Source organism: Schistocerca piceifrons, chromosome 6 (genome assembly GCF_021461385.2).
Source record: "Schistocerca piceifrons isolate TAMUIC-IGC-003096 chromosome 6, iqSchPice1.1, whole genome shotgun sequence".
Classification (NCBI taxonomy): domain Eukaryota; kingdom Metazoa; phylum Arthropoda; class Insecta; order Orthoptera; family Acrididae; genus Schistocerca; species Schistocerca piceifrons.
Genome location: NC_060143.1, coordinates 388,232,555 through 388,260,335, shown reverse-complemented (window position 1 = coordinate 388,260,335; position 27,781 = coordinate 388,232,555). Strand labels below are relative to the sequence as shown.

The following is a 27,781-nucleotide window of genomic DNA, read 5'->3' as shown; positions in this document are numbered from 1 at the left end:
CCCCACAGTAAGACTGTGCCATTATTGATCAATACCTTCAGCCTGTTACCCAAAACCTTCCTCCTATATAAAAGACAAACAGTTTCTTTTACCTGCTCTACACAGTTCCTGTCCCTTTACCACCTGATGTCCTGCTTGTCACTGTCAATGCTGGCTCTCTCTGAACCAACATCCTCGATGCCTGACTGACTCCAAACAGAGAACCACTTTCCTGGGCACCATGACCAGCTGTATTATCACGCATAATTACATCTGCTGTGAAGACATCGTTGACAAACAATTCTGCAGTACAGCCAGAGGCACTTGCATGGCACTATCAGTGCCAACCTGTTCATGGGTAATCTAGAAGAATCCTGTGTGAATATAGGCTTTCCCAGTGTAAGCTGCTGATGAAATCTTCTCGATCTTCCGTTCAGGTAGCTGCGTTGAAAATCTACGATGTTTTCTATGATGTTCCTCATCATCTTCACCAGAGGATGATGAGAATGACGCTCATTGAAACGTCATGGATTTTCGATGTAGCTACCCGGGTGGAAGCCCGAGAAGATTTCATTAGAAGAATCTTTCCTGGCTACCCAGAATTCCAAGCCCCTTACCTAGTTGAAATTCACTGATGACAAATTCATGATTTGGACTGAGGGTAAGGACACTACCTACATTTCTCCAGGACCTCAACACCTTCTCCCATTCCTTTCACTTCGCTCTCTTCAGTCCAACAAGCAACTTTCCCCAAACTCGACCACTACCTCACAGGTGGCTTCATAACTACCTTTGTTGAAACATACCTAAAGCCATTAACAATACCTTCATTTCAACAGCTGCCACCCACTCCACATAAAGAAGTCACTTCCATACTATCTAGCTAGTCATGCTCATCACATGAGCTATAGTGCACTTACAGCATGCCAGTACTTCCACTTGTCCTTTTGTTGGCTGTTGATTGTAGTCAGTTATTTGATAGTATACAGTAACCAATGAGCATTACTGAATTTAATGATTTCTTTTAGTGGAATATACAAATTGATTTGTTGTCGATGTGGAGAACGGGAAGAAAACTAGATGTACAGACTTGAGGCATAACCATAGACCTAGGTTTGGCTGGAAGGTGACACTTTGATCATGAGTAGGTGAAGCCAGTGAATGTGAACAAATGAAAACTGGATTTGCTGACAGACTGACCCGTAGCAAAGCTCAAGCCGTAGGTTTTGCTGGGATATGACAATTTGCTACGAGTTTGTGAAGCCAATGAATCTCAATACAAAAATATGATTGGCGTAATAGATTGATGTGTAGTGTAATCTGAGATACATATCCCTAATGGCAATAACCTACTTGTGTGAATAAAATGTTCTCAATTTTCGATTTGAATTGACACGTGAAAACCAAGAACGTTTTATTCACGTATGCTGTCGCGAAAGACTCCGAGGAAACCTACTTGTACGTCTCGTTTCCATTTTTGCCAAACATTGAGATGATGTCTTTAAATTCTAAGCTAACAGAACAGACTATCAGCTAGATTTATTTATGAACCATAGAACTTACAGAATGAAATTTTCACTTTGCAGCGGAGTGTGTGCTGATATGAAACTTCCTGGCAGATTAAAACTGTCTGCAGGACAGAGACTTGAAATCAGGACCTTTGTCTTTTGCGGGCAAGTGCTCTACCAACTGAGCTACCCAAGCACAACTCACGACCCGTCCTCACAGTTTTATTTCCGCCTGTACTTCATCTCCTACTTTCCAAATTTCACAGAAGTTCTCCTGCGAAACATGCAGGACTAGCACTACTGGGAGAAAGGATATTGTGTCTCCATGTCTCCACAGTATCCTTTCTTCCAGTAGTGATACTCCTGCAAGTTTCTCAGGAAGACTTCTGTGAAGTCTGGAAGGTAGGAGACGAGGTACTGGTGGAAGTAGAATTGTGAGGACAGGTCGTGAGTCTTGCGTGGGTAACTGAAAAGGTAGAGCACTTGTCTGCGAAAGGCAAAGGTCCCGAGTTTGAGTCTCAGTACAGCAAACAGTTTTAATGTGCCAGGAAGTTTCAGCTGAGTCACAGTCTGTCATGTTCACTTCACATCATTCATCTTGCTTACAGTTATCAACTGCAGCATACAATGGAATGGCCAGGTAAACTGTAAATGCACTTAAACCATCTCATCTGCAGTGACAAGCAGTACCTCTACAAAGACGTCAAGTGTCTAGCAGAGGCATTTGCAGTCCAAAATTACCCTCCTCACCTCGTCCAGTTATAAGAAAAAGATCTCCTTTGCCTCGTCTCCCCAGTCATCTATTGTTCTCCATCCATTGTGACTCATTAGCATCCAGACTGTAACACCAGAATCACTTTCTCTACCACGAATTAGACTACCTCTTGTTGTGCCCTGAAGTGAGAAATATCCTCCCCGTCCCTCACACAGTGATATTCCAGAGTTCACCCAACCTATGCAATGTCTCCATCCATCCCTATTCCACCCCTCCAGCCTACTTGTTGCCACATGGCTTATACCCCTGCGAGACTCAGATACAAGTCATGTCCTGTACATCCTCTCACTATAGTCTGTTCACGAAGAGAGGAACAAATTCTGATGTGACTGCAGAGAGCAGCAAGAGAAGCAAGCTCTGCCCACCAATTCCCAGCACATAGTCCGTCGAGGGGTGAGGGACAGTATGGGAGGCACAAGCCACTCTTGTGTCACACATGCTGGCACTAGAATATTGCTCACATGTCGACATATGCTCCAAACAACATTGACAGTACAATCTAGTGCCACAGTACCAGCTGTCAATGGTCAAATATTGTGCATCTGCAAAAGTAAAAACTGAGACAGGCATAACAAAAGCTTACAGTAGTCATGAAATTGAAATTGATAGTTTCTTGTTGAATGACAGTGCTTGTTGCTACTGGTTCTGTATCAGTTCTCATAGAAAATTTGAAATTAAAAACAGCCAGTAATAGAAATTACTAAAAGGACTCATAATTTTGAAGATTTATTAAATCACTCACTGTCACAATCAGTCTCATTATCTTCCTGATTACACTACTGTGCAATTCAGATGTATCAATAATGATTTTGTCTATTGCAAGTGTGATTGGACTGCCAAACCTCCATTAATTTGTTGTCAGTTATTGGACATTCCTGCAGTACCATCACCAGTTACCAGCTGTTACTAATGGAAAGGATTCACTGGCAGATTAAAAACAGATTGTCATTGGACATATTTGTTGATGACACACAAACGAGGGCCCACAAGGATAAATGATTGCAGGATGTGATGTAATACCTACACAACCACATAAGTGATTTCTGAAATTCACTCTCACTCCTTGGGACCTCTCCTTGTAAAAGAAATAGTACAAACAGTTCCTACAGTAAATAATGGTGCTCTTACGCACACTAACAAACTGTCCATTTTAAAGTAATTCAGACAAAGGGGAAAGCAGTTTCAAAGCGCGAACAAAAAAGTGGAACTTCTTTTTCCTCAGTATTTAAATTGATTTCTCAGGATTATCTTGGGAAGAATCCAAGTTCTCTTCACAGAGCTGAAGCTTACTCCCGCGAATATCACTGTTCACCTCATCGGTTGGGACAGAGGTTGGAGCAGCTCTTCATTTTGGCTCTCCTGCTTGCAACATTCAAAAGTGTTATTAATTATTTTTCCAGCTCCACTCCATAAAGTACTACCATTGGTCTTCTCTGAGAATTGAAAGAGTACCTAGCACTGCTCTTGATGGGCAGGGAATTCCTTCATCACTCACCGAGAGATGTATTAATTTGTGACACAACATAGCACAACAATCACCTTGCAATGGCAGTATACACAAGGTTCTGGATGGGCCGAAGTTGGCCAACTAGTGTGATCCAGAACTGGAAAGCTCTTCTTCATCTCTCTGTGAACAGGCTATACCACCTACTCCAGTCCTTTCACAGACACTTCCAACCCTATCACAGGCGGGACCACCAGGGTAAAGAGCCACTGTGACTCATTCTACATGGACACGACTACTAACAACCTGACTATTCGCATTAATGGCCACAGTCAAACTCTGATCTAGGGACAGTTCACCACTTAATGCTGAGTATGTTGTGCAACACAATATGCTTGACCTCAGTGGCTGCTTCACAGCTCGTACCATCTGGATCCTTCCCAACAACACCAGCTTTTTTTGAATTATGCAGATGGGGACTCAGTCTGCAACATTTCCTGTGACCCCCATGCCTGAATCTTCACTAGTACCTGTCCTCCTCATCCTCTGTTTCTACTCCAGGTTCGCACACGCTTTCTATTACTCCAACTCACCTGCATAGACCTTTTTCTATTTCTCTTCTTCTCTCACTTTTTCCCTCCCATGGCATCATCTTCCCCCACCCATACCTTGCAAACCTCCCACTCCCCTGACACTTTCGTACCTGCACTAACTGATCAAGCCAAGATCATTACTTATGCCAGTGGAGCACAGCACCTAGAGAACTGTGTGTGTGTGTGTGTGTGTGTGTGTGTGTGTGTGTGTGTGTGTGTGTGTGTGATTCTTCATGTAATGAATGAATGCTGAAAAGATATCCCACAATCTACTTTTAAATGTGCCTGTTTGCTGTTCACAAGGTGTGCAGAAGTCTAGCCTAACTTACTTACTTTGTGCTTCTTCTTCTTCTTGTTCTTCTTCTTCTGCTTTACAGGTAGTCAAGCAATGTATGCATAACATAGATGCCAAAACCTTCTAGAACATATTTATATCTGTCTGTTAAAATAGTATTTTCTGGAACAGCACAGAAAACGTTATTTTAAGTTGTTAATATATTTGCAAAAATGAACAGTAGTAATGTTGTGGTTGAGTTCTTACATAATCACATGGCGTTCATTAGCAGTGATAAAGTAATTCAGATGAACCCTGTGTGTGGTTGTACAAACCACATAACAAGATTTAAAATAATTTACGATAAAGAATGAAACTGTTTATGCTGATTCTAGTGTTTTACAACTTGCCTAAGAACATACACTATGTGATCAGAAGTATCCGAACACCTGGCTGAAAATGACTGTAAAGTTTGTGGTGCCCTCCATTGGTAATGCTGGAATTCAATATGGTGTTGGCCCACCCTTAGCCTTGATTACAGCTTCCACTCTCACAGGCATACATTCAATCAGATGCTGGAAGGTTTCTTGGGGAATGGCAGCTCATTCTTCACGGAGTGCTGCACTGAGGAGAGGTATCGATGTCGGTTGGTGAGACCTGGCACAAAGTTGGCATTCCAAAACATCCCAAAAGTGTTCTATAGGATTCAGGTCAGGACTCTGTACAGGCCAGTCCATTAAATGGATGTTATTGTCGTGTAACCACTCCGCCACAGGCCGTGCATTATGAACAGGTGCTCGATCATGTTGAAAGATGCAGTTTCCATTCCCGAACTGCTCTTCAACAATGGGAAGCAAGAAGGTGCTTAAAACATCAATGTAGACCTTTGCTGTGATAGTGACACGCATAACAAAATGGGGTGCAAGCCCCTCCATGAAAAACATGACCACACTATAACACCACCACCACCGAATTTTCCTGTTGGCATTACACACGCTGGCAGATGACATTCACTGGGCATTCGTCTTCGGATTGCCACATTGTGTACTGTGATTTGTCACTCCAGACTAAATTTTTCCAATGTTGAATCATCCAGTGTTTATTCTCCTTACACCAAGCGAGGCATTGTTTGGCATTTAATGGCGCAATGTGTGGCTTACGTGTAGCCACTCGACCATAAAATCCAAGTTTTCTAATCTCCCGCCGAAATGTTACAGGACTTTCAGTGGATCCTGATGCAGTTTGGAATTCCTGTGTGATGGTCTGGATAGATATCTGTCTATTACACATTACAACCCTCTTCAACTGTCAGTGAACAGATGAGGTCGGCCTGTACGCTTTTGTGCTGTACATGTCGCTTCATGTTTCCACTTCACCATCGGAAACAGTGGACATAGGGATGTTTAGGAGTGTGAAAATCTCTCATACAGACATATGACACAAGTGACACCCAATCACTTGACCATGTTCAAAATCTGTGAGTTCTGCGGAGCGCCCCATTCTGCTCTCTCACGGTGTCAAAAATGACTACTGAGGTGGCTGATATGGAGTACCTGGCAGTAGGTAGCAGCATAATGCACCTAATATGAAAAACGTATGTTTTTGGGGGTGTCAGGATACTTTTGATCACATAGTGTATGACAGGGCAGGAAGTTGGGACAGTCACAAAATGATAATGATAATAATAATAATAATAATAATAATAATAATAATAATTGAAATTGTACAAAATTTCATCAGCATCTGGATTATCAGATTAAAACTGTTACTTTTGTACCTATTCAGCATCATTGCAGATGAACACATGTAATTATGTCTCATTTGTCATTATTTGTTTCAGTTTCTTAGTTTAATAGCTGTTCAGGGTATAAAAAGCCCTTTGGAACAAAGGGCTTTGTATTAATAACTATGTGATTAATGTTTAATCTGTGTAATATAACCAACAAATTTTAAAAAATAATCCTTTTTCAGGCTGTTCCGGTGCCGGAAAGTGCCTGTATCTCTTTTCCATGCGGTCATGGTAACTATATGTGACCGAATGCGAATTCCTTGGCTACGTGGTGCACGACCTCTTGCACCAGAAATGTTCCTGCCCCCATTGTTACTGGCATTAATTGGTGTGATGGCAGCCCAAGGACCGTGGTGGACAGTTTTGACATTAGGTTCTGTGCCATTGGCTGCTCGGTTAATGCTACATTGTGTACCACCACGATATTTTGTTGCATGGATGGTTTCTTCTGTAGTATTGCCAGTACTGGTGAGTGGTGAAGTTGTTTACTTCTTGTGACAAATGATGACATGTCTCAAGCTGTTAGTTTACTGAATAAAGAATAACATGTGGCTTACAATGTTTGGCTGAGCTTAAATATGGACCCTCCATTTTTTGTCCTTGTAAGAGGTGGGGGAGGGGGATGGGTGCAATGAAGATAGTAGCAGTGAGAGGATTAGATGGGGTAGCTGACAATAATCTGTTAACCAGATGATGTCTGTGTGCCGTAAAATATGAATAACTTACATCGTAAAGGCAAGTTTCTTGTGTTGTGTGGAGAACTTTTTCTTCATCTTCTGTTGACATTTTCATTATCGATGCATATAGTAGTTATGAATTTGCACTTTACTTATTTACTAATGATTGTATCAAACAGGTACTACAGAAGCCTTTTAAGAACCTATTGCAGCGTCTTGAGTATGGATCTGTGGTCTTTGTTCTAGCAGCATCATCACATTTCAATCATGTTTTATCCTCATCATCACTGTGTCTTTCAAAAGCAATGTGTAGCTGTTTGATTAATCATCCCGAGTATCATCTGGTTGAAGTAGACATAGTGTGCCAGTTGATTTCATTATTAAGACTCTTTGAATAGGAAGGAGGAGTATTGTAGTCTCTCCCTTTTCTTTGTTGCACAGTTTCTTATTCAGTTGCTGTCTTGAGTGTCATACTGAGAAGGATATCAATCATAATATTAATAAAATATTGAGCGACAGATTATCTGTGAATGATAGGCAGTCCCCGTTCTGCGGGCTACTGGTTCTGAAGTTAATTCTGGCACCAATTATTGTTGAAACTATTTTTGTCCATCAGAGATGATAATTACTTTGGGAACTTCCAGAACAGTCAGTCCCAGTATTATGAAATCTGGCAAATGCAGATTGTATTGTTTCTATGTATGCAGTGAGTAAATTGTGTGTTTTGTTGCCAGACTTCCATGCAGTGGCTTGCAAAAAATTTGATGGTGTGCTAGAGACTTCGACAGTGAAAGCTGCATATAAATGTGGTGGAATTTTGCTAAAATACTTTTAGCTGGGTGACTGTAAATGAGCTGAGATGCTAAGCAATGATTTCTTTCCGGTTTTTGTGCACTGGTGAGTCAAAACAGCATGACAATCTCCTTAACCTTAGAGAAGGTGCTTCTGACTGCAAAGTCACCAACCACAAATACCGTGTCTTGCGCCATTCATTTGTTGTTTTACAATTGTGAGCTCATAGCTATTCCTTCATTATTGCTTCAGCTAACACAATGACAAATTGTGTTGCATTACATCCAAGTCAGTAGTAGTAATATAAAATAAGCAATGGGCTAGGTGACAGAAAATTTATCATACTTTGCAAGAAAATTACCCAGATTATGAGCCTGCAGTACAATCCCACTATGAGACAGTTGTCTACAAGATTATAAGTAATTGAACTGATGCAACCACACTATTAGATGCTTCAAGTGGGTCATTTCTGTAGTGTCACCCTCGCCCATGGCAACAGAGTGATATAATGAAAGTTTATTTTATTATTGGTTAATTAAACAGTGCTTTTGTTTCTATGTAAGTTCGTTTAAGTGTTGTTTATAAAATAAAAGTGCTTCTAAACATATATTTATCTGTTTCATTAGGTCATACCCTCATAAATCTACATGTATTTGGAAATAACAATGAAATGTATCTGACAATGAAAATTTTGCCATTTCTTCTTGTTTAAACTTTCCTATTAAAATACAACTAATTGAAACCTCAGAAATCTCGACATATTTGAAAGTAACAGCTGGATATATCTGACAACCAACAAATTCGATACGATGAATCGTGAGTGAAAATGCGCTTATGGTGTCGGGGCATAAGATGCTGATTAATTACATTGATTTTTGAAAAGGACAATGCAAAATTAACTTAGCTGGTTTCATTGTTAAGAATTTTAAGATTAGTTACTCACTTTCATATTTTTTGTAGCATCGTCCATATATCAGAAAGGTCATGAGTTTTGGTGATATTGTTTCTTGTTTCATATGCCTATGGAAGCATGAGTTTTGGTGATGTTGTTTCTTGTTTCTTGTTTTTGCCTATGGAAGCGAAAGAGTGGTTTGTGGGGAGTAGACTGAAGATGGAAGTCATTTTAAGAATGCCTTTCCTGTGGGTGAAGAAGTGTACTAATGCTTTTATTTGTGAAGAGATGTGGACTGGTGCAGTTCATGTCACGAAGTTTATGTATGATGTTCTGTTAGAAATAGTAGTGTATTGGGGGGGAAGGGTGAAGAAAGAATTACAGAAATCGACAAATCAGAGTTCAGAAAATGAATAGCAAGAAGTGTTTTTTCAAAGTTGTTCCCGAAAGAAAAACTGTGTTCTACCGAATGTGGTGAAGAAGTATGGGCTTCCAGGAACAGTTATAATTTCTGATTACTTCTGATGTTGTGACTGTTTGTTGGATGAGGGGTTCATACATTTGTTGTTGAAACATAGAGTGCATTGTAATGTTGGTGAAACATAGAATGCATTGTAAAGTTGGTGAAATGCAGAATGCATTTTAAAGATCGAACAACAAGTGCATATGTGAGTAGTATAGAGGGCACATGGTCTGCAGTCAAGCATTCTGTTAATGGACCCAATAAATGCAAGAACATTTTTATATGCATATTCTTTGAGTATATGTGGAGGAGGTGGAGCAATGAGAAAGACTTACTACATTCATGGAGGCAGTTAAAAGAATTTATAATCAATACTAAAGTTTTATTTTGTTTCATTTCATTTTTCAATTACTTGTTGAATGAGAGTAATACTTTTTATGTCGATTTGTTTTATTAATAATAATGTTTTCTTTGCAAGTGGCATTATTTCCATTACAGTGATTACCTTGTGACTTAATAGCACAGCTCAATGTCATGATTATCGACTAATGTAGGTTGGAATTTGACAGTTCAGGTGTAGGTTGGTGAAGGGAAAAAACGAGTTGAAGCACGCTACAAATACTGACAGACTGACCTCGAGTGTAGCCCGAGACCTAGGTTAGTTTGGAATGTGACAATGTGGTAGTGATTTGGCGAAGCCAGGAAAGAAACTAAATGTGGTGCCAGGCTGACCTGTAGCAGAGCCCGAGACCAAGCTCAGGTTTGAATGTGACAGATTAATTTTGAGTTCATGAAGCGAACAAATATGTCCAGAAAAAAACTAGATGTGGTGGCAGACTGACCTATAGCATAGCCAGTTGCCTAGGTTAAGTTTGAATGCGACAGTTTTGTTGAGAGTCAGCAAAGTAAACTAATCTCAACACGAAAATACAATTGCCGTAATACATGTAGGGTAAGACGTCGTTATCAGGAGAAAGAAAACTGGCGTTCTACGGATCGGAGCGTGGACTGTCAAATCCCTTAATCGGGCAGGTAGGTTAGAAAATTTGAAAAGGGAAATGGACAGGTTAAAGTTAGATATAGTGGGAATTAGTGAAGTTTGGTGGCAGGAGGAACAAGACTTTTGGTCAGGTGAATACAGGGTTATAAATACAAAATCAAATAAGGGTGCTGCAGGAGTAGGTTTAATAATGAATAAAAAAATAGGAGTGCGGGTAAGCTACTACAAACAGCATAGTGAACGTATTATTGTGGCCAAGATAGACATGAAGCCCACGCCTACTACAGTAGGACAAGTTTATATGCCAACTAACTCCGCAGATGATGAAGAAATTGATGAAATATATGATGAGATGAAAGAAATTACTCAGGTAGTGAAGTGAGACGAAAATTTAATAGTCATGGATGACTGGAATTCGAGAGTAGGAAAAGGGAGAGAAGGAAACATAGTAGGTGAATATGGATTGGGGCTAAGAAATAAAAGAAGAAGCCGCGTGGTGGAATTTTGTGCAGAGCATAACTTAATCATAGCTAACACTTGGTTCAAGAATCATGAAAGAAGGTTGTATACATGGAAGAACCCTGGAGATACTGAAAGGTATCAGATAGATTATATAATGGTAAGGCAGAGATTTAGGAACCAGGTTTAAAATTGCAAGACATTTCCAGGGGTGGATGTGGACTCTGACCACAATTTATTGATTATGAACTGTAGATTAAAACTGAAGAAACTGCAAATAGGTGGGAATTTAAGGAGATGGGACCTGGATAAACTGACTAAACCAGAGGTTGTACAGAGTTTCAGGGAGAGCATAAGGGAACAATTGACAAGAATGGGGGAAAGAAATACAGTAGAAGAAGAATGGGTAGCTCTGAGGGATGAAGTAGTGAAGGCAGCAGAGGACCTAGTAGGTAAAAAGACGAGGGCTAGTAGAAATCCTTGGGTGACAGAAGAAATATTGAATTTAATTGATGAAAGGAGAAAATATAAAAATGCAGTAAATGAAGCAGGCAAAAAGGAATACAAACGTCTCAAAAATGAGATTGACAGGAAGTGCAAAATGGCTAAGCAGGGATGGCTAGAGGACAAATGCAAGGATTTAGAGGCTTATCTCACTAGGGGTAAGATAGATACTGCCTACAGGAAAATTAAAGAGACATTTGGACAGAAGAGAACCACTTGTATGAATATCAAGAGCGCAGATGGAAACCCAGTTCTAAGCAAAGAAGGGAAAGCAGAAAGGTGGAAGGAGTATATAGAGGGTCTATACAAGGGCGATGTACTTGAGGACAATATTATGGAAATGGAAGAGGATGTAGATGAAGATGAAATGGGAGATACGATACTGCGTGAAGAGTTTGACAGAGCACTGAAAGACCTGAGTCGAAACAAGGCCGCGGGAGTAGACAACATTCCATTAGAACTACTGACAGCCTTGGGAGAGCCAGTCCTGACAAAACGCAAGCATCTGGCGAGCAAGATGTATGAGACAGGTGAAATACCCTCAGACTTCAAGAAGAATATAATAATTCCAATCCCAAAGAAAGCAGGTGTTGACAAATGTGAAAATTACCGAACTATCAGTTTAATAAGTCACAGTTGCAAAATACTAACACGAATTCCTTACAGACGAATGGAAAAACTGGTAGAAGCTGACCTCGGGGAAGATCAGTTTGGATTCCGTAGAAATATTGGAACACGTGTGGCAACACTGACCTTATGACTTATCTTAGAAGAAAGATTAAGGAAAGGCAAACCTACATTTCTAGCATTTGTAGACTTAGAGAAAGCTTTTGACAATGTTGATTGGAATACTTTGTTTCAAATTCTGAAGGTGGCAGGGGTAAAATACAGGGAGTGAAAGGCTATTTACAATTTGTACAGAAAGCAGATGGCAGTTATAAGAGTCGAAGGGTATGAAAGGGAAGCAGTGGTTGGGAAGGGAGTGAGACAGGGTTGTAGCCTATCCCCGATGTTATTCAATCTGTATATTGAGCAAGCAATAAAGGAAACAAAAGGAAAGTTCGTAGTAGGTATTAAAATCCATGGAGAAGAAATAAACACTTTGAGGTTCCCCGATGACATTGTAATTCTGTCAGAGACAGCAAAGGACTTGGAAGAGCAGTTGAATGGAATGGACAGTGTCTTGAAAGGAGGATATAAGATGAACATCAACAAAAGCAAAACGAGGATAATGGAATGTAGTCGAATTAAGTCGGGTGATGCTGAGGGAATTAGATTAGGAAATGAGACACTTAAAGTAGTAAAGGAGTTTTGCTATTTGGGGAGCAAAATAAACTGATGATGGTCAAAATAGAGTGGATATAAAATGTAGACTGTCAATGGCAAGGAAAGCATTTCTGAAGAAGAAAAATTTGTTAACATCGAGTATAGATTTAAATGTCAGGAAGTCGTTTCTGAAAGTATTTGTATGGAGTATAGCCATGTATGGAAGTGAAACGTGGACGATAAATAGTTTGGACAAGAAGAGAATAGAAGCTTTCGAAATGCGGTGCTACAGAAAAATGCTGAAGATTAGATGGGTAGATCACATAACTAAAGAGGAGGTATTGAAAAGGATTGGGGAGAAGAGGAGCTTGTGGCACAACTTGACTACAAGAAGGGACCGGTTGGTAGGACATGTTCTGAGACATCGAGGGATCACCAATTTAGTATTGGAGGGCAGCGTGGAGGGTAAAAATCATAGAGGGAGACCAAGAGATGAATACACTAAGCAGATTCAGAAGGATGTAGGCTGCAGTAGGTACTGGGAGATGAAGAAGCTTGCACAGGATAGAGTAGCATGGAGAGCTGCATCAAACCAGTCTCAGGACTGGAGGCCACAACAACAACAACATATAGGAGACCCAGAAGACCATCACCAGGAGAGAGAGAAATTTTTAGAAATTTTTGGTAACCAAGTCCCGGAATGCCTTGATCAAGGAATAATAGAACCAAGTTCATCTGAATATGCTATCCAGGTTGTAGTCGTATGAAAGAAAAATGGAGACTTGTGTCTTTATAGACTACAAAACATTAAACAAGATCACAGTGAAAGGTTGTTACCCGGTGCCTTTCATATAAGATCTTTTAGATAAACTGCAAGATGCATGTATGTCTTCCACACTAGACTGCATGAATGGTTTTTTCCACATTGATGTTGAAGAAGAAAGCCAAAAATATACCTTATTTGTGACATATTTGGGTGGGTTCAGTTCAGGATAGTTTATTCTGCCTTATCAAATTCGCCTGCAGTGTTCCAGAATTTTATGACCACAGTTTTTTGGGCATTGGCTCAAGAGAACATCTAGTTACATAGACAGTATCATAATCCCAACAAAGGGTGGTGATGAGGCACTTCAGTGGCTTTGTTTAGTGTTAGAAATTGCAGCAGAATATGGCTGGGAAATTAATTTTGCAAAATGCCAGTTCTTGAAGAGAACTATTCAATTTTTGGGTGTGTTGTTCAAAACTTCACAGAAATCTGTTGCAGCAACACTAAGTTTCGTAGGTGTAACAGGATATTTCAGCGAGGTTATCTCAAATTACTCTGCAATTGCCAAATCCCTGAGCAATTTGCTGAGGAATGTCGAGAATATAGGTTTTAGAAAGAACGGAGGCAAGCATTCAAGAGACTGAAAGATATTCTTTCATCTGAACCAGTTTCAAAAATCTACAGCCCAAAATGTGAAACTGAACTACACGTGGACACAAGCTAAGAAGGTTTTGGAGCTGTTTGAATACAAAAGGTGACGACAAGTTCCATCCAGTCACGTATATGAGTAAAAAAATAAAGAGCTTCAAGTTTTAGCTGTTGTTAATGCCGTAAGGAAATTCTGGGTATATTTGCTAGGAATATGTTTTAAAATTGCAATGGAGTCTGCTGCATTTCAAAAGACTATGGATAAGAAGGACTTGTAATCAAGATTATGAAGATGAGCTTTAGCCTTGGAAGAGTATTCCTACACCGTTCTGTTTTAGAATGAAACATGTAGACACTGTAAATTTTTGTTGTGAATGTGCCACTTGATTTTGCAGATGGTTTAATAGCAAGAAATGGAGAGCTCAAGAGAAGGATGATAATTTAGCAGCAATCAAATCCATTCTCAGATAGTGGCATTATGAACACTTTTGTGTGATAAATGGAATTCTTTTCAAGTTCTGTGACTGAAAAGAGGCGTTGATCATTCCATGCACTGTGCAACATGAAATCATCAAGATTGTGCGAGAGAAAGGCCATTATGCAGTTAAGCAAACTCAAGAGGAAGTAAAACAAGATTATTATATATCAGATTCTGCCGTTGCCAGAATTAACCTGCTGCTCCAGCTCCCTGCGGGTGGGGTGGGAGGCAACTTTAAAATTTCAATTGGAAACCCCCATTTTTTATTGCAGAATCAGATTCTACATAAAAACTACATGCATTTTGTCTTAAACATTTGTTTTGTTTCTTGGTAGTTGCCGCTGTAATTCAAGAAAATCCATGTTCTCATTTTTGCATGGAAAATGGTTACGGATAAATAAAAAACACTTATTTACTTCTTTGCTAAACTAAAACTCTCCCTTGGGGTGGGGTTTGAGAGAGAGGAATCAGAGTTTTACAGATGTCGACAGAAATAGTAATTTTTTCTGCTGATTCGGATAAGTTTTGTTTGTTTTATGATCATGAGGCCACACAACTTTTAATTATCAAACAAATCATCTGACTAGCTAACTAACTAACCAAATATCATACTTACTAATGAGTGAACTCATTAACTAACAGAGTAAACAAAGTAAAAGACTAACTGAGGAAAAGACTAATTCCTCGCTAACTAAAGATGAACGTATTCCCATTTAAGATTTGGTGGTCCTGAAAAGGAACTATTGGTTTTGTTTTATTGTTGATTATTTGCAAATACTTACAAGTAAATGAATTTCGGGGTGCTTGTGGAAAAACATAGAAAATGACATTCATAATTTTATTGACTTAAATCACATTGTTCACACCATTATTTTACTTCGGAAAATCCCGGCTGTTATGTCGCTTACATTTTTAAAATTATGTACAGTAATCGATGTCTCACTCAGCCCTGATCGATAATCAATGCTCTTATCCAGCCCTTGCTGATGAGGTCCCGGAAGGAAATCCTAGCAACCCTGTGGAAACAGCAAATGAAGAAGAATCAGGCACACTTGTTTGTGAGAGTTGTTTGAAAGGTGTAATGTGTGTTTTGTGTTAGTCATGATTTATCTGTTCTTGTAAATCAAGCTTTTAGCTACACTGCCCACCCCTTCAAAATTTAGACAAACCCTCCCATCTATATCACATCTCATGAAAGGTATAAAATACTCAATACAAAATAAAAAAGCTATACACTTCGGTATAACGATTGTTCAGTTTGTCACATCATATTATATTTTCCACAAACATAATACTCTATTCAATTTATTTTGCCTGGACATCACTTTTTCTCTTTTTTGTGGTTCTCTCAGGTTTTCTCTATTTTATGGTGATATTCAGTTTTTTTCTCTCCTTTTTGTTGTTTTTATTTAAAGCAATAAGATTATAGGATAGTTTTAGATTTTAGAGGAATTCACTGCAGGAAAACTATTTTGGAAGAAACACTGAAAACAACTCAAGTCATCACTCTGCCCATTAACTCAGTGTGTTAACGTTCCTGGGGGATATACAATTTTACATCCTTTACATCGTATTTCCCCTTTTCTAATCCAGTTGTGGGATCTACTAAAAATAATGTCTTAGGATGGACCACCGTTTGTACCCTGTATGGTCCGTCATATTTTTGAAAAAACTTATGAGTGCTTTCTTCAGAGTCGAGCTGGGAAGATGTTGTTTTATAAGAACCCGGTCATCGACTTGGTACTGAGGTTCCACAGCCTTTTCATTATGCTTGCTTACTCTTTGTTGCACCTTTTCAATCAAATTTTTAGAAATTATTTCCTGATTTACTTCGTAGTTGACACTATGTTGTTGAGGCCAATTAAAATACCTAATTAAAGGTTCTCCTACAAAAGGTTTGCCTATAACATCTAAAGCTGTCAACCCAGTCGATAAATGGGGTAATTCATTTAGGATAAATTCAACAAAGTCCTTAATTTTTGTTGCCCACAAAGTATGTTTTTCATGGCAGTATGTATGACATAATTTCCCAATTTCCTTCGTTACCCATTCACACAGATTTGATGATGGGTTATAATTGGACATTAACACTTGTTGAATACTTTCGCAAGCTAGAAATTCTCTAAATTTGTTGCTCACAAATTGTGTTCTGTTATCTGTAAGAAACCGTTTTGATTTACCTACTTCTATAAAGTATTGTTGTAAACAGTTTATAACTGTCTGCATATTTGCTCTCGTAATAGGATATAGTTTAACATATTTTGAACAGCATTCTCTGATAACCAAAAATATGATACTCCTCCCTTTCCTTGTTCTATTGGTCCAAAGAAATCTGCTGCTCTAAGGTCGTGTAATGACTTAGGGATAATAGGATACGTTCTGTATTTCACGTATCACTCTCTTTTACTTTCTGGCGAGTTTCACAGGTTCTAATCAAAGTTGCTATTTTGTGCCCCAGTTTCTTGAAATTATAAAATTTATTTGTATGAGAGATGCATTTTTTTGATTGCAAACTGTCCATACCCTGTGTGAACATACTATACAAATTCATCTTCCATTACCTTCGTAATACATAAACACCAAAGCTGTGATGTTACACTGCCTCTCTAAAACAAGTTATGATCTACAATTTTCCATTTTCCCAATTGATTAGGAGGTAACGAGTTCTGAATGCACATCGAAAATATTTCTGTGAAACAAGGATCTTATTCTTTGATCCATCTCTTTTATCCTGATGTTAAGATATTCTGCTGACATAAAATTAATGGCAGAAATAACGCTGGGCTCTTCCGTACGGTACAAGTCTTCCATTCCTATGGGTAGCCTCGATAATGCATCAGGTACTATATTTTAGGAATTTTTTACGTATATCTTGATATCGTATTCCTGTAGGAAAAGCATCCAGCATATCAACCTATTGTGCAGTAATTTACTACTCATAAGAAAGGATAAAACTTGATGATCGGTATAAATATGGATTTCTGATCCCCATACTAGCGTTTGAAATTTTTGAATACTCCATACAATCGGCACTAGTTCTTTTTTGGTAGCTGTGTAATTTAGTTCGTGCTTATTTAGGCTACGACCAACAAAAGCTATGGTTCTTTGTTCTACATTACTTGGATTCCATTCTCCTTGGAAAAGTTCAGCAGCAACACTGTAATCAGATGCATCTGTCAAAATTTTAAACACTTCGCCCATAAATGGGATGGTGTAATATGGGTGCCTCAACAAGTGCTCTTTGTACGTTTTCAAATGCGTCATTTACACCCTGAGCCCAAGTCCACGGTACTCCCTTTTTTAATAAACGTAAAATTCATGGGTCATTTAACTCCTGCCCTCGTACGTACTGTTTATAGTATCTGGCCATACCTATAAATATTATGAATTGTCTTACATTTCTGGGATGTGGACATTCTTTGATAGCTTTTATGCGTTCAGGGTCTGGTCTAATTCCCTCTACCCCTACAATATGCTCTAAGAACTTAAGTTCTTGGCGCACAAAAAACGATTTTGACAGCTTCACCATAATACCTTTCTCTTTAGTCAGTGACACAATAAGCACAAAGTTGCATATAGATTCCATGGTTCTTCCATACACTCTCACTAACATATCTGTGGATTGCCCGACAGGTACTTATCGGTGCCGTTCGACTGCCGCATCTACTTTCTTCCTGCAACTGATTTTAAACCTACACACACAAACATGTGACACGCAGTAGATACGATTTCACCATCCCACGCCCGTATCTAGAATATCGTGTGTTCGAGACGGTAGAAGGCTGAGTGGTTCTAGAATTTACACAAAAATTCTCGAATCACTACAGTAGTTGCAGGGGTCACTTCTGCTACTCTTGTAGATTGTGGTGTGTGTTGTGCATCCCTCCAAACACTGGCCCAAGTTTCTTATTCAAGGGATCCATGTTGTGGTTTAAGATGCTATATCAGACACAAATTCTATGTAGACAATTATGGATTCTCTTGGCTCTGGGACTTCATTTAGTTTAGCTATTTCAGCTGCTGCTCAACACCACACACCAATATCAATGTCAACGATGCAGGAGAAGACAGATTGCTACTTACTGTAAAGAAGACACATCAAATTTCAGACAGTTGCAATTAAGACACACTTACATAAAGCTTTCGGCCACATCCTTCAAACACACACACACACACCCACACACACATACACACACCCACACACACACACACACACACACACACAAAAAGCATGCATATTTCAAGCACAGACCTCTTTACAGTAAGTAGTAATCTGTCTCTTCCTACATTGTTGATATTCCTACCTGGAGTTTCTATTGTTTAATATCTATGTCACTCATTTTTTTCATAGCTGTAATTAAACTTGGTCATTACTCATGGATATTTCTATTGTATAGGAACACATCAAAACGTAGTTACGCATTTGTGCTTTTCCTTTGCTAACCTTCAATTTCAGGTCGTGTCATCTGTGGGTGTCTGGACACTTAGGTTTAGTGCCACTAACCAGCCTTAACATACACTATGTGATCAAAAATATCCGGACACCTGACTGAAAATGATTTACAAGTTCGTGGCGCCCTCCATTGGTAATGCAGGAATTCAATATGGTGTTGGCCCACCCTTAGTCTTGATGACAGCTTCCACTTTCTCAGGCATACGTTCAATCAGATGCCGGGAGGTTCCTTGGGGAATGGCAGCCCATTCTTCCCAGAGTGCTGCACTGAGGAGAGGTATTGATGTCGGTTGGTGAGGCCTGGCATGAAGTCGGCATTTCTAAACCTCCCAAAGTGGTTCTATAGGATTTAGGTCGGGACTCTGTGCAGGCCAATCCATTACAGGGATGTTAAGGTCATGTAATCACTCCGCAACAGGCCATGCCTTATGAACAGGTGCTCAATCGTGTCGAAAGATGCAATCGCCGTCCCCAAATTGCTCCTCAATAGTGGGAAGCAAGAAGGTGCTTCAAACATCAATGTAGACCTTTGGTGTGATAATGCCATGCAAAACAAGGGGTGCAAGCCCCCTCCATGAAAAACATGACCACACCATAAAACACGCCTCTGAATTTTACTGTTGGCACTGCACACGCTGGCAGTAGACGTTCACTGGGCATTCGCCATACCTACATCCTGGTGTCATATTGCCACATTGTGTACCGTGATTCATCACTCCACACAACGTTTTTCCAGTGGTCAATTGTCCAATGTTTACACTCCTTACACCAAACAAGGCATCGTTTGGCATTTACTGGTGTGATGTGTGGCTTATGAGCTGCCGCTCGACCATGAAATCCAAGTTTTCTCACCTCCCGCCTAACTGTCATAGTATTTGCAGTGGATCCTGATGCAGTTTGGAATTCCTTTGTCATGGTCTGAATAGATGTCTGCCTATTACACATTACTACTCTCTTTAACTGTTGGCCATCACAGTCAGCCAGTAGATGAGGTCAGCCTGTACGATTTTGTGCTGTACGTGTCCCTTCATGTTTTCACTTCACTATCACATCGGAAACTGTGGACCTAGGAATGCTTAGGAGTGTGGTAATCTCAGGTAGAGACGTATGACACAAGTGAAATCCAATCACCTGACCACATTCGAAATCCATAAGTTCCGCAGAGTGCCTCATTCTGCTCTCTCACGATCTCTAATGACTACTGAGGTTGCTGATATGGTTTACCTGGCAGTAGGTGGCGGCACAATGCACCTAATATGAAAAAAAGTATGTTTTGTGGATGTCCAGATACTTGGGATCACGTGTTGTTGTTGTTGTGGCCTTCAGTCCTGAGACTGGTTTGATGCAGCTCTCCATGCTACTGTATCCTGTGCAAGCTTTTTCATCTCCCAGTACCTACTGCAACCTACATCCTTCTGAATCTGGTTAGTGTATTCATCTCTTGGTCTCCCTCTACGATTTTTACCCTCCACGCTGCCCTCCAATACTAAATTGGTGATCCCTTGATGCCTCAGAACATGTCCTACCAACCGATCCCTTCTTCTGGTCAAGTTGTGCCACAAGCTTCTCTCCTCCCCAATGCTATTCAATACCTCCTCATTAGTTATGTGATCTACCCATCTAATCTTCAGCATTCTTCTGTAGCACCGCATTTCGAAAGCTTCTATTCTCTTCTTGTCCAAACTATTTATCGTCCATGTTTCACTTCCATACATGGCTACACTCCATACGAATACTTTCATAAATGGCTTCCTGACACTTAAATCAATACTGGATGTTAACAAATTTCTCTTCTTCAGAAACGCTTTCCTTGCCATTGCCAGCCTACATTTTATATCCTCTCTACTTCGACCATCATCAGTTATTTTGCTCCCCAAATAGCAAAACTCCTTTACTACTTGAAGTGCCTCATTTCCTAATCTAATTCCCTCAGCATCACCTGACTTAATTAGACTACATTCCATTATCCTTGTTTTGCTTTTGTTGATGTTCATCTTATATCCTCCTTTCAAGACACTGTCCATTCCATTCAACTGCTCTTCCAAGTCCTTTGCTGTCTCTGACAGAATTACAATGTCATCGGCGAACCTCAAAGTTTTTATTTCTTCTCCATGAATTTTAATACCTACCCCGAATTTTTCTTTTGTTTCCTTTACTGCTTGCTCAATATACAATTGAACAACATCGGGGAGAGGCTACAACCCTGTCTTACTCCCTTCCCAACCACCGCTTCCCTTTCATGTCCCTCGACTCTTATAACTGCCATCTGGTTTCTGTACAAATTGTAAATAGCCTTTCGCTCCCTGTATTTTACCCCTGCCACCTTTAGAATTTGAAAGAGAGTATTCCAGTCAACATTGTCAAAAGCTTTCTCTAAGTCTACAAATGCTAGAAACGTAGGTTTGCCTTTCCTTAATCTTTCTTCTAAGATAAGTCGTAAGGTCAGTATTGGCTCACGTGTTCCAGTGTTTCTACGGAATCCAAACTGATCTTCCCCGAGGTTGGCTTCTACTAGTTTTTCCATTCGTCTGTAAAGAATTCGTGTTAGTATTTTGCAGCTGTGACTTATTAAGCTGATAGTTCGGTAATTTTCACATCTGTCAACACCTGCTTTCTTTGGGATTGGAATTATTATATTCTTCTTGAAGTCTGAGGGTATTTCGCCTGTTTCATACATCTTGCTCACCAGATGGTAGAGTTTTGTCAGGACTGGCTCTCCCACGGCCGTCAGTAGTTCCAATGGAATATTGTCTACTCCGGGGGCCTTGTTTCGACTCAGGTCTTTCAGTGCTCTGTCAAACTCTTCACGCAGTATCGTATCTCCCATTTCATCTTCATCTACATCCTCTTCCATTTCCATAATATTGTCCTCAAGTACATCGCCCTTGTATAGACCCTCTATATACTCCTTCCACCTTTCTGCTTTCCCTTCTTTGCTTAGAACTGGGTTTCCATCTGAGCTCCTGATATTCATAAAAGTGGTTCTCTTATCTCCAAAGGTCTCTTTAATTTTCCTGTAGGCAGTATCTATCTTACCCCTAGTGAGATAGGCCTCTACATCCTTACATTTGTCCTCTAGCCATCCCTGCTTAGCCATTTTGCACTTCCTGTCGATCTCATTTTTGAGGCGTTTGTATTCCTTTTTGCCTGTTTCACTTACTGCATTTTTATATTTTCTCCTTTCATCAATTAAATTCAATATTTCTTCTGTTAACCAAGGATTTCTACTAGCCCTCGTCTTTTTACCTACTTGATCCTCTGCTGCCTTCACTACTTCATCCCTCAAAGCTACCCATTCTTCTTCTACTGTATTTATTTCCCCCATTCTTGTCAATTGTTCCCTTATGCTCTCCCTGAATCTCTTTACAACCTCTGGTTCTTTTAGTTTATCCTGGTCCCATCTCCTTAAATTCCCACCTTTTTACAGTTTCTTCAGTTTTAATCTACAGGTCATAACCAATAGATTGTGGTCAGAGCCCACATCTGCCCCTGGAAATGTCTTACAATTTAAAACCTGGTTCCTAAATCTCTGTCTTACCATTATATAATCTATCTGATACCTTTTAGTATCTCCAGGGTTCTTCCATGTATACAACCTTCTTTCATGATTCTTAAACCAAGTGTTAGTTATGATTATGTTGTGCTCTGTGCAAAATTCTACCAGGCGGCTTCCTCTTTCATTTCTGTCCCCCAATCCATATACACCTACTATGTTTCCTTCTCTCCCTTTTCCTACACTTGAATTCCAGTCGCCCATGACTATTAAATTTTCGTCTCCCTTCACAATCTGAATAATTTCTTTTATTTCATCATACATTTCTTCAATTTCTTCGTCATCTGCAGAGCTAGTTGGCATATAAACTTGTACTACTGTAGTAGGTGTGGGCTTCGTGTCTACACTCCTGGAAATTGAAATAAGAACACCGTGAATTCATTGTCCCAGGAAGGGGAAACTTTATTGACACATTCCTGGGGTCAGATACATCACATGATCACACTGACAGAACCACAGGCACATAGACACAGGCAACAGAGCATGCACAATGTCGGCACTAGTACAGTGTATATCCACCTTTCGCAGCAATGCAGGCTGCTATTCTCCCATGGAGACGATTGTAGAGATGCTGGATGTAGTCCTCTGGAACAGCTTGCCATGCCATTTCCACCTGGCGCCTCAGTTGGACCAGCGTTCGTGCTGGACGTGCAGACCGCGTGAGACGACGCTTCATCCAGTCCCAAACATGCTCAATGGGGGACAGATCCGGAGATCTTGCTGGCCAGGGTAGTTGACTTACACCTTCTAGAGCACGTTGGGTGGCACGGGATACATGCGGACGTGCATTGTCCTGTTGGAACAGAAAGTTCCCTTGCCGGTCTAGGAATGGTAGAACGATGAGTTCGATGACGGTTTGGATGTACCGTGCACTATTCAGTGTCCCCTCGACGATCACCAGTGGTGTACGGCCAGTGTAGGAGATCGCTCCCCACACCATGATGCCGGGTGTTGGCCCTGTGTGCCTCGGTCGTATGCAGTCCTGATTGTGGCGCTCACCTGCACGGCGCCAAACACGCATACGACCATCATTGGCACCAAGGCAGAAGCGACTCTCATCGCTGAAGACGACACGTCTCCATTCGTCCCTCCATTCACGCCTGTCGCGACACCACTGGAGGCGGGCTCCACGATGTTGGGGCGTGAGCGGAAGACGGCCTAACGGTGTGCGGGACCGTAGCCCAGCTTCATGGAGACGGTTGTGAATGGTCCTCGCCGATACCCCAGGAGCAACAGTGTCCCTAATTTGCTGGGAAGTGGCGGTGCAGTCGCCTACGGCACTGCGTAGGATCCTACGGTCTTGGCGTGCATCCGTGCGTCGCTGCGGTCCTGTCTCAGGTCGACGGGCACGTGCACCTTCCGCCGACCACTGGCGACATCGATGTACTGTGGAGACCTCACGCCCCACGTGTTGAGCAATTCGGCGGTACGTCCACCCGGCCTCCCGCATGCCCACTATACGCCCTCGCTCAAAGTCCGTCAACTGCACATACGGTTCACGTCCACGCTGTCGCGGCATGCTACCAGTGTTAAAGACTGCGATGGAGCTCCGTATGCCACGGCAAACTGGCTGACACTGACGGCGGCGGTGCACAAATGCTGCGCAGCTAGCGCCATTCGACGGCCAACACCGCGGTTCCTGGTGTGTCCGCTGTGCCGTGCGTGTGATCATTGCTTGTACAGCCCTCTCGCAGTGTCCGGAGCAAGTATGGTGGGTCTGACACACTGGTGTCAATGTGTTCTTTTTTCCATTTCCAGGAGTGTATCTTGGCCACAATAATGCGTTCACTATGCTGTTTGTAGTAGCTTACCCGCATTCCTATTTTCCTATTCATTATTAAACCTACTCCTGCATTACCCCTATTTGATTTTGTGTTTATAACCCTGTAGTCACCTGACCAGAAGTCTTGTTCCTCCTGCCACCGAACTTCACTAATTCCCACTATATCTAACTTCAACCTATCCATTTCCCTTTTTAAATTTTCTAACCTACCTGCCCGATTAAGGGATCTGACATTCCACACTCCGATCCGTAGAACGCCAGTTTTCTTTCTCCTGATAACGATATCCTCTTGAGTAGTCCCCGCCCGGAGATCCGAATGGGGGACTATTTTACCTCCGGAATATTTTACCCAAGAGGACGCCATCATCATTTAATCATACAGTAAAGCTGCACGCCCTGGGGAAAAATTACGGCTGTAGTTTCCCCTTGCCTTCAGCACTTCGCAGTACCAGCACAGCAAGGCCGTTTTGGTACCAGAATTTCTTTGGGTTTTGTGAGATTATTTCGACAAAATTTTACTCAGTTAGTCATTGAAGGCTTTACTTTATCCATTCGACAGCCAAAGACGAAGACATTTCCTTCTACATATCTCCCTATCTATATCCCTATGCTTTCTTTTGCACCTCTAGTACAGTAGTCATTTCTTTAGAAGTATCTTTACATAGACTGTATCCAATAAATGGTCTCTCCTGTCAAAAGCTATTCTTGTAGGTTCGTATGTGATTGGTCAGTTATTTTTCTAAACTTGAGTCATAGTTCTTCTACAGTCTGCTGCCCAGAGTTACATATTTCAATTTACTGATGAAATGACATACTGCCTCTTTGTCAAGTTCAGTGAACATTTAAATCTTTGTGCTTGTTTTAGTTGTTTTTTGTACTTTGGTAATCATTGTTGCTACAACCTCCTCTTTTTTATATCAGTTTCAGCAATGAAATTTCTGAATAAGTCAGCTCAGTTTGGAGTCATTAGGTCTGTTTCCTTCGTGAACAGGCTTCTGTATTACCTGTTGTAGATAGTTCTCAGAGAAGGTATTTACATTGTTTTACAGGATGTCTTGACATACCAACCACTAACAGAACTATAATTGTCCCAGTCAAGTGCTGGGTTATTAAAGCCTCCTGCAATAATAAGAATATGATCAGGGAACAGATGTACTAGTGAGGTTAATTTTTCTCAAAAGTTTTTGGTTACAAATCAGTTATAAATTTATGCACACTTTTGATACTGAGACTGTGCCCACACGATTTCACATGTAGTATCAGTTGTTTCATCAAAGCCTGCACAAACAGGAACTACCCTCTAAACCTAGTCTGCAAACATTTCTGTCACACCATACCGATCATGCCCCTAATCATAAAACCACCCCAATGAACCAGCTGCAAAAGCACACCCCTTCCTCCCACTCTTTACCCTATAGCACCCAGGACTGGAACACCTAAACCACACCCTTCCTAAAAAAATTATAAATATCCTACTCACAAACCTTTGCATTTCTCTAAAAGCAGTATTCCACCACCTGACCAACCTATGAAATATCCTGATCCACCCTTATGCCTGTCCTGTACACCCATCTAGCTCATTATACGCCAGTCACGTCACAGGCATATCTTACCCTTTCAGATGTAGGGCTACGTGTAAAAGCAGCCATGTTGTATACCAGCTCAGCTCTGATTGTTGCACAATCTTATATGTGAGTCATCTTGGGCCCACCTGAATACATACCTGCCATCAGCATCAAACTGTGGTCAAGGAAGGCCAAAAGCAGTTTTAACCATTCAGTGGCAGGACTTGGGTCTGAGCACCACATACTCAATTACAATGTTTGTTTTGCAACAAGTGCCATGTAATCCTCCCTCCCCTCCCCCACTCCGTCCATGTATACCAGCTTGTTATGTAAATATGAAACAATGGAAGCTTCAGGTTGCAATATCAACAATATTAAAAAAGGATGGATTGCTACCCACTGCAAAGATGACAGGTTGAATTTCAGACAGGCACAATGAAAAGACTTACACATTTAGTTCTTTGCCAAAGCCTTCTTCAGAAAAGCACACACACACACATTCACACAAGCAAGCACACCATCTCTAGCAGCTCGGACCAGAGATGGTGTACACATGTGCTTGAAGCTGGCTTGCTGGCTTGCTTGCTTGCTTGCTTGCTTGCTTTCTGTCTTGCTTGCATGTGCGCGCGCACGCGCGGTGTGTGTGTGTGTGTGTGTGTGTGTGTGTGTGTGTGTGTGTTTGTTTGTTTTCATTTCTGAAGAAGACTTTGGCAAAAGCTAAATCTGTAACAGTCTTTCCTCTGTACCTGTCTGCAGTTCAATGTCTCATCATTACAGTGAGTAGAATCTCCCCTCATATCGGAACATCCTTCAATCTCAAGTGTTCCTGGCCGCAGTCTCTGCTAACCTGTGACATGCCCATCTCCAACAGTGTTTCCATGCCCTTGTATTTCACTCTCATCTGCACTGCGGCTTTCTTCCTCTGTTCTGTCTGTCCCCCCTCTGTTCTGTCTGTCCCCCTCCCTCTGTTCTGTCTGTCCCCCCTCCTCCTCTGTTCTGTCTGTCCCCCCTCCCTCCTCCTCTGTTCTGTCTGCCCCCCCCCCCCCTCCTACATGCTGTCTGCCCCCCTTCCTACATTCTGTCTACCCCCCACCCCTCCTATGTTCTATCTGCCCCCCCCCCCCCCCCTCCATTCTGTGTGTCTCTCTCTCTCCATCCCCTGCCCTCTCTGTTTTGTTTCCGCCCTCCATCCTGTCTCCCTCCCTCTCCACACACACACACACACACACACACACACACACACACACACACACTTTGTCTTTCTTTCTTTCTCTTTGTAAGTGTGGGTGTAGGTGTGTGTTTTTACTCATTTGCGATGTATAAATTGGCTAAAACAATGCATTTGTTGTCTGATGTATACCTATTATGAATGAGAATATATAGGTTAGTAAATTTTATGAGTTCAAATTGAGAGCAGTAGGAGGCTTTTAGTCTACTGTATTAAAATACTGGGTGTTCTTTGTATGTAACCGGTATAGAACATGTATTCTTACACTTTCAGGTATTTGAAGCAAGTGTCGTGCCAATGTTGGAGATTCTACCAGATGAGAACCTGATCCTTGTTGTCCTTACTTTGGCAACATTTATACTGTTGCATTTTGCGTGGAGACGCTCTAGGTCAAGCTTAGCAATACCTCTTGCACCAGTCGATGGCACTGGTGTGGCATGTGCCGCTTGCCGTCGAAGGGTTCCTTTGGGTGCCAGACATTGCAGGTACTGCCGTGTTTGTTCTGTCGGAAGGATTCACCACTGCATATGGTCAGTAATATTAGAATGTGAAGCAAAGTTTAAATTATAGTATTTCAAAAGAAAAGTTTCTTTAAGCATATTGGTTCAGAATGGATCTTGTTTATTATTCAGTAGCTAAAGAGCATAGATTTTTGTATTTATGTGTCTGGCAGCTCATAGTTCCTATAGTATAAAGTAACAATTTTGAATCTAAATCTGAATTTTGTAGCTTATTAATTTTTCTATTAATGTGAATGTTAATACATTTCTTGTTGGATTATTGCTACACATCAAACACTTCTATAACAGCTTTGAACCAACTGAGTGCTTTCATCAAGTTTAATAACCTTCTGCTTATTATATTTAAATGTTATAACATGAAATAAAGCTGA

General features: G+C 40.9%; 1 protein-coding gene across 2 annotated transcripts in view; it reads left to right on the top strand.

The window, feature by feature from the left end:
* The window catches only part of LOC124802619 (palmitoyltransferase ZDHHC23-B), a 71,829-nt gene that overhangs the window by 18,361 nt on the left and 25,687 nt on the right, over positions 1 to 27,781 (top strand). The window contains exons 2-3 of one of the 2 annotated variants that reach the window (XM_047263507.1): positions 6,545 to 6,830; positions 27,163 to 27,374. In XM_047263507.1, the coding sequence (XP_047119463.1) occupies positions 6,545 to 6,830; positions 27,163 to 27,374 (498 nt within the window). Of the gene's footprint in view, positions 1 to 6,544; positions 6,831 to 27,162; positions 27,420 to 27,781 lie in introns of both variants that reach the window. The other variant, XM_047263506.1, reaches the window with a different exon arrangement.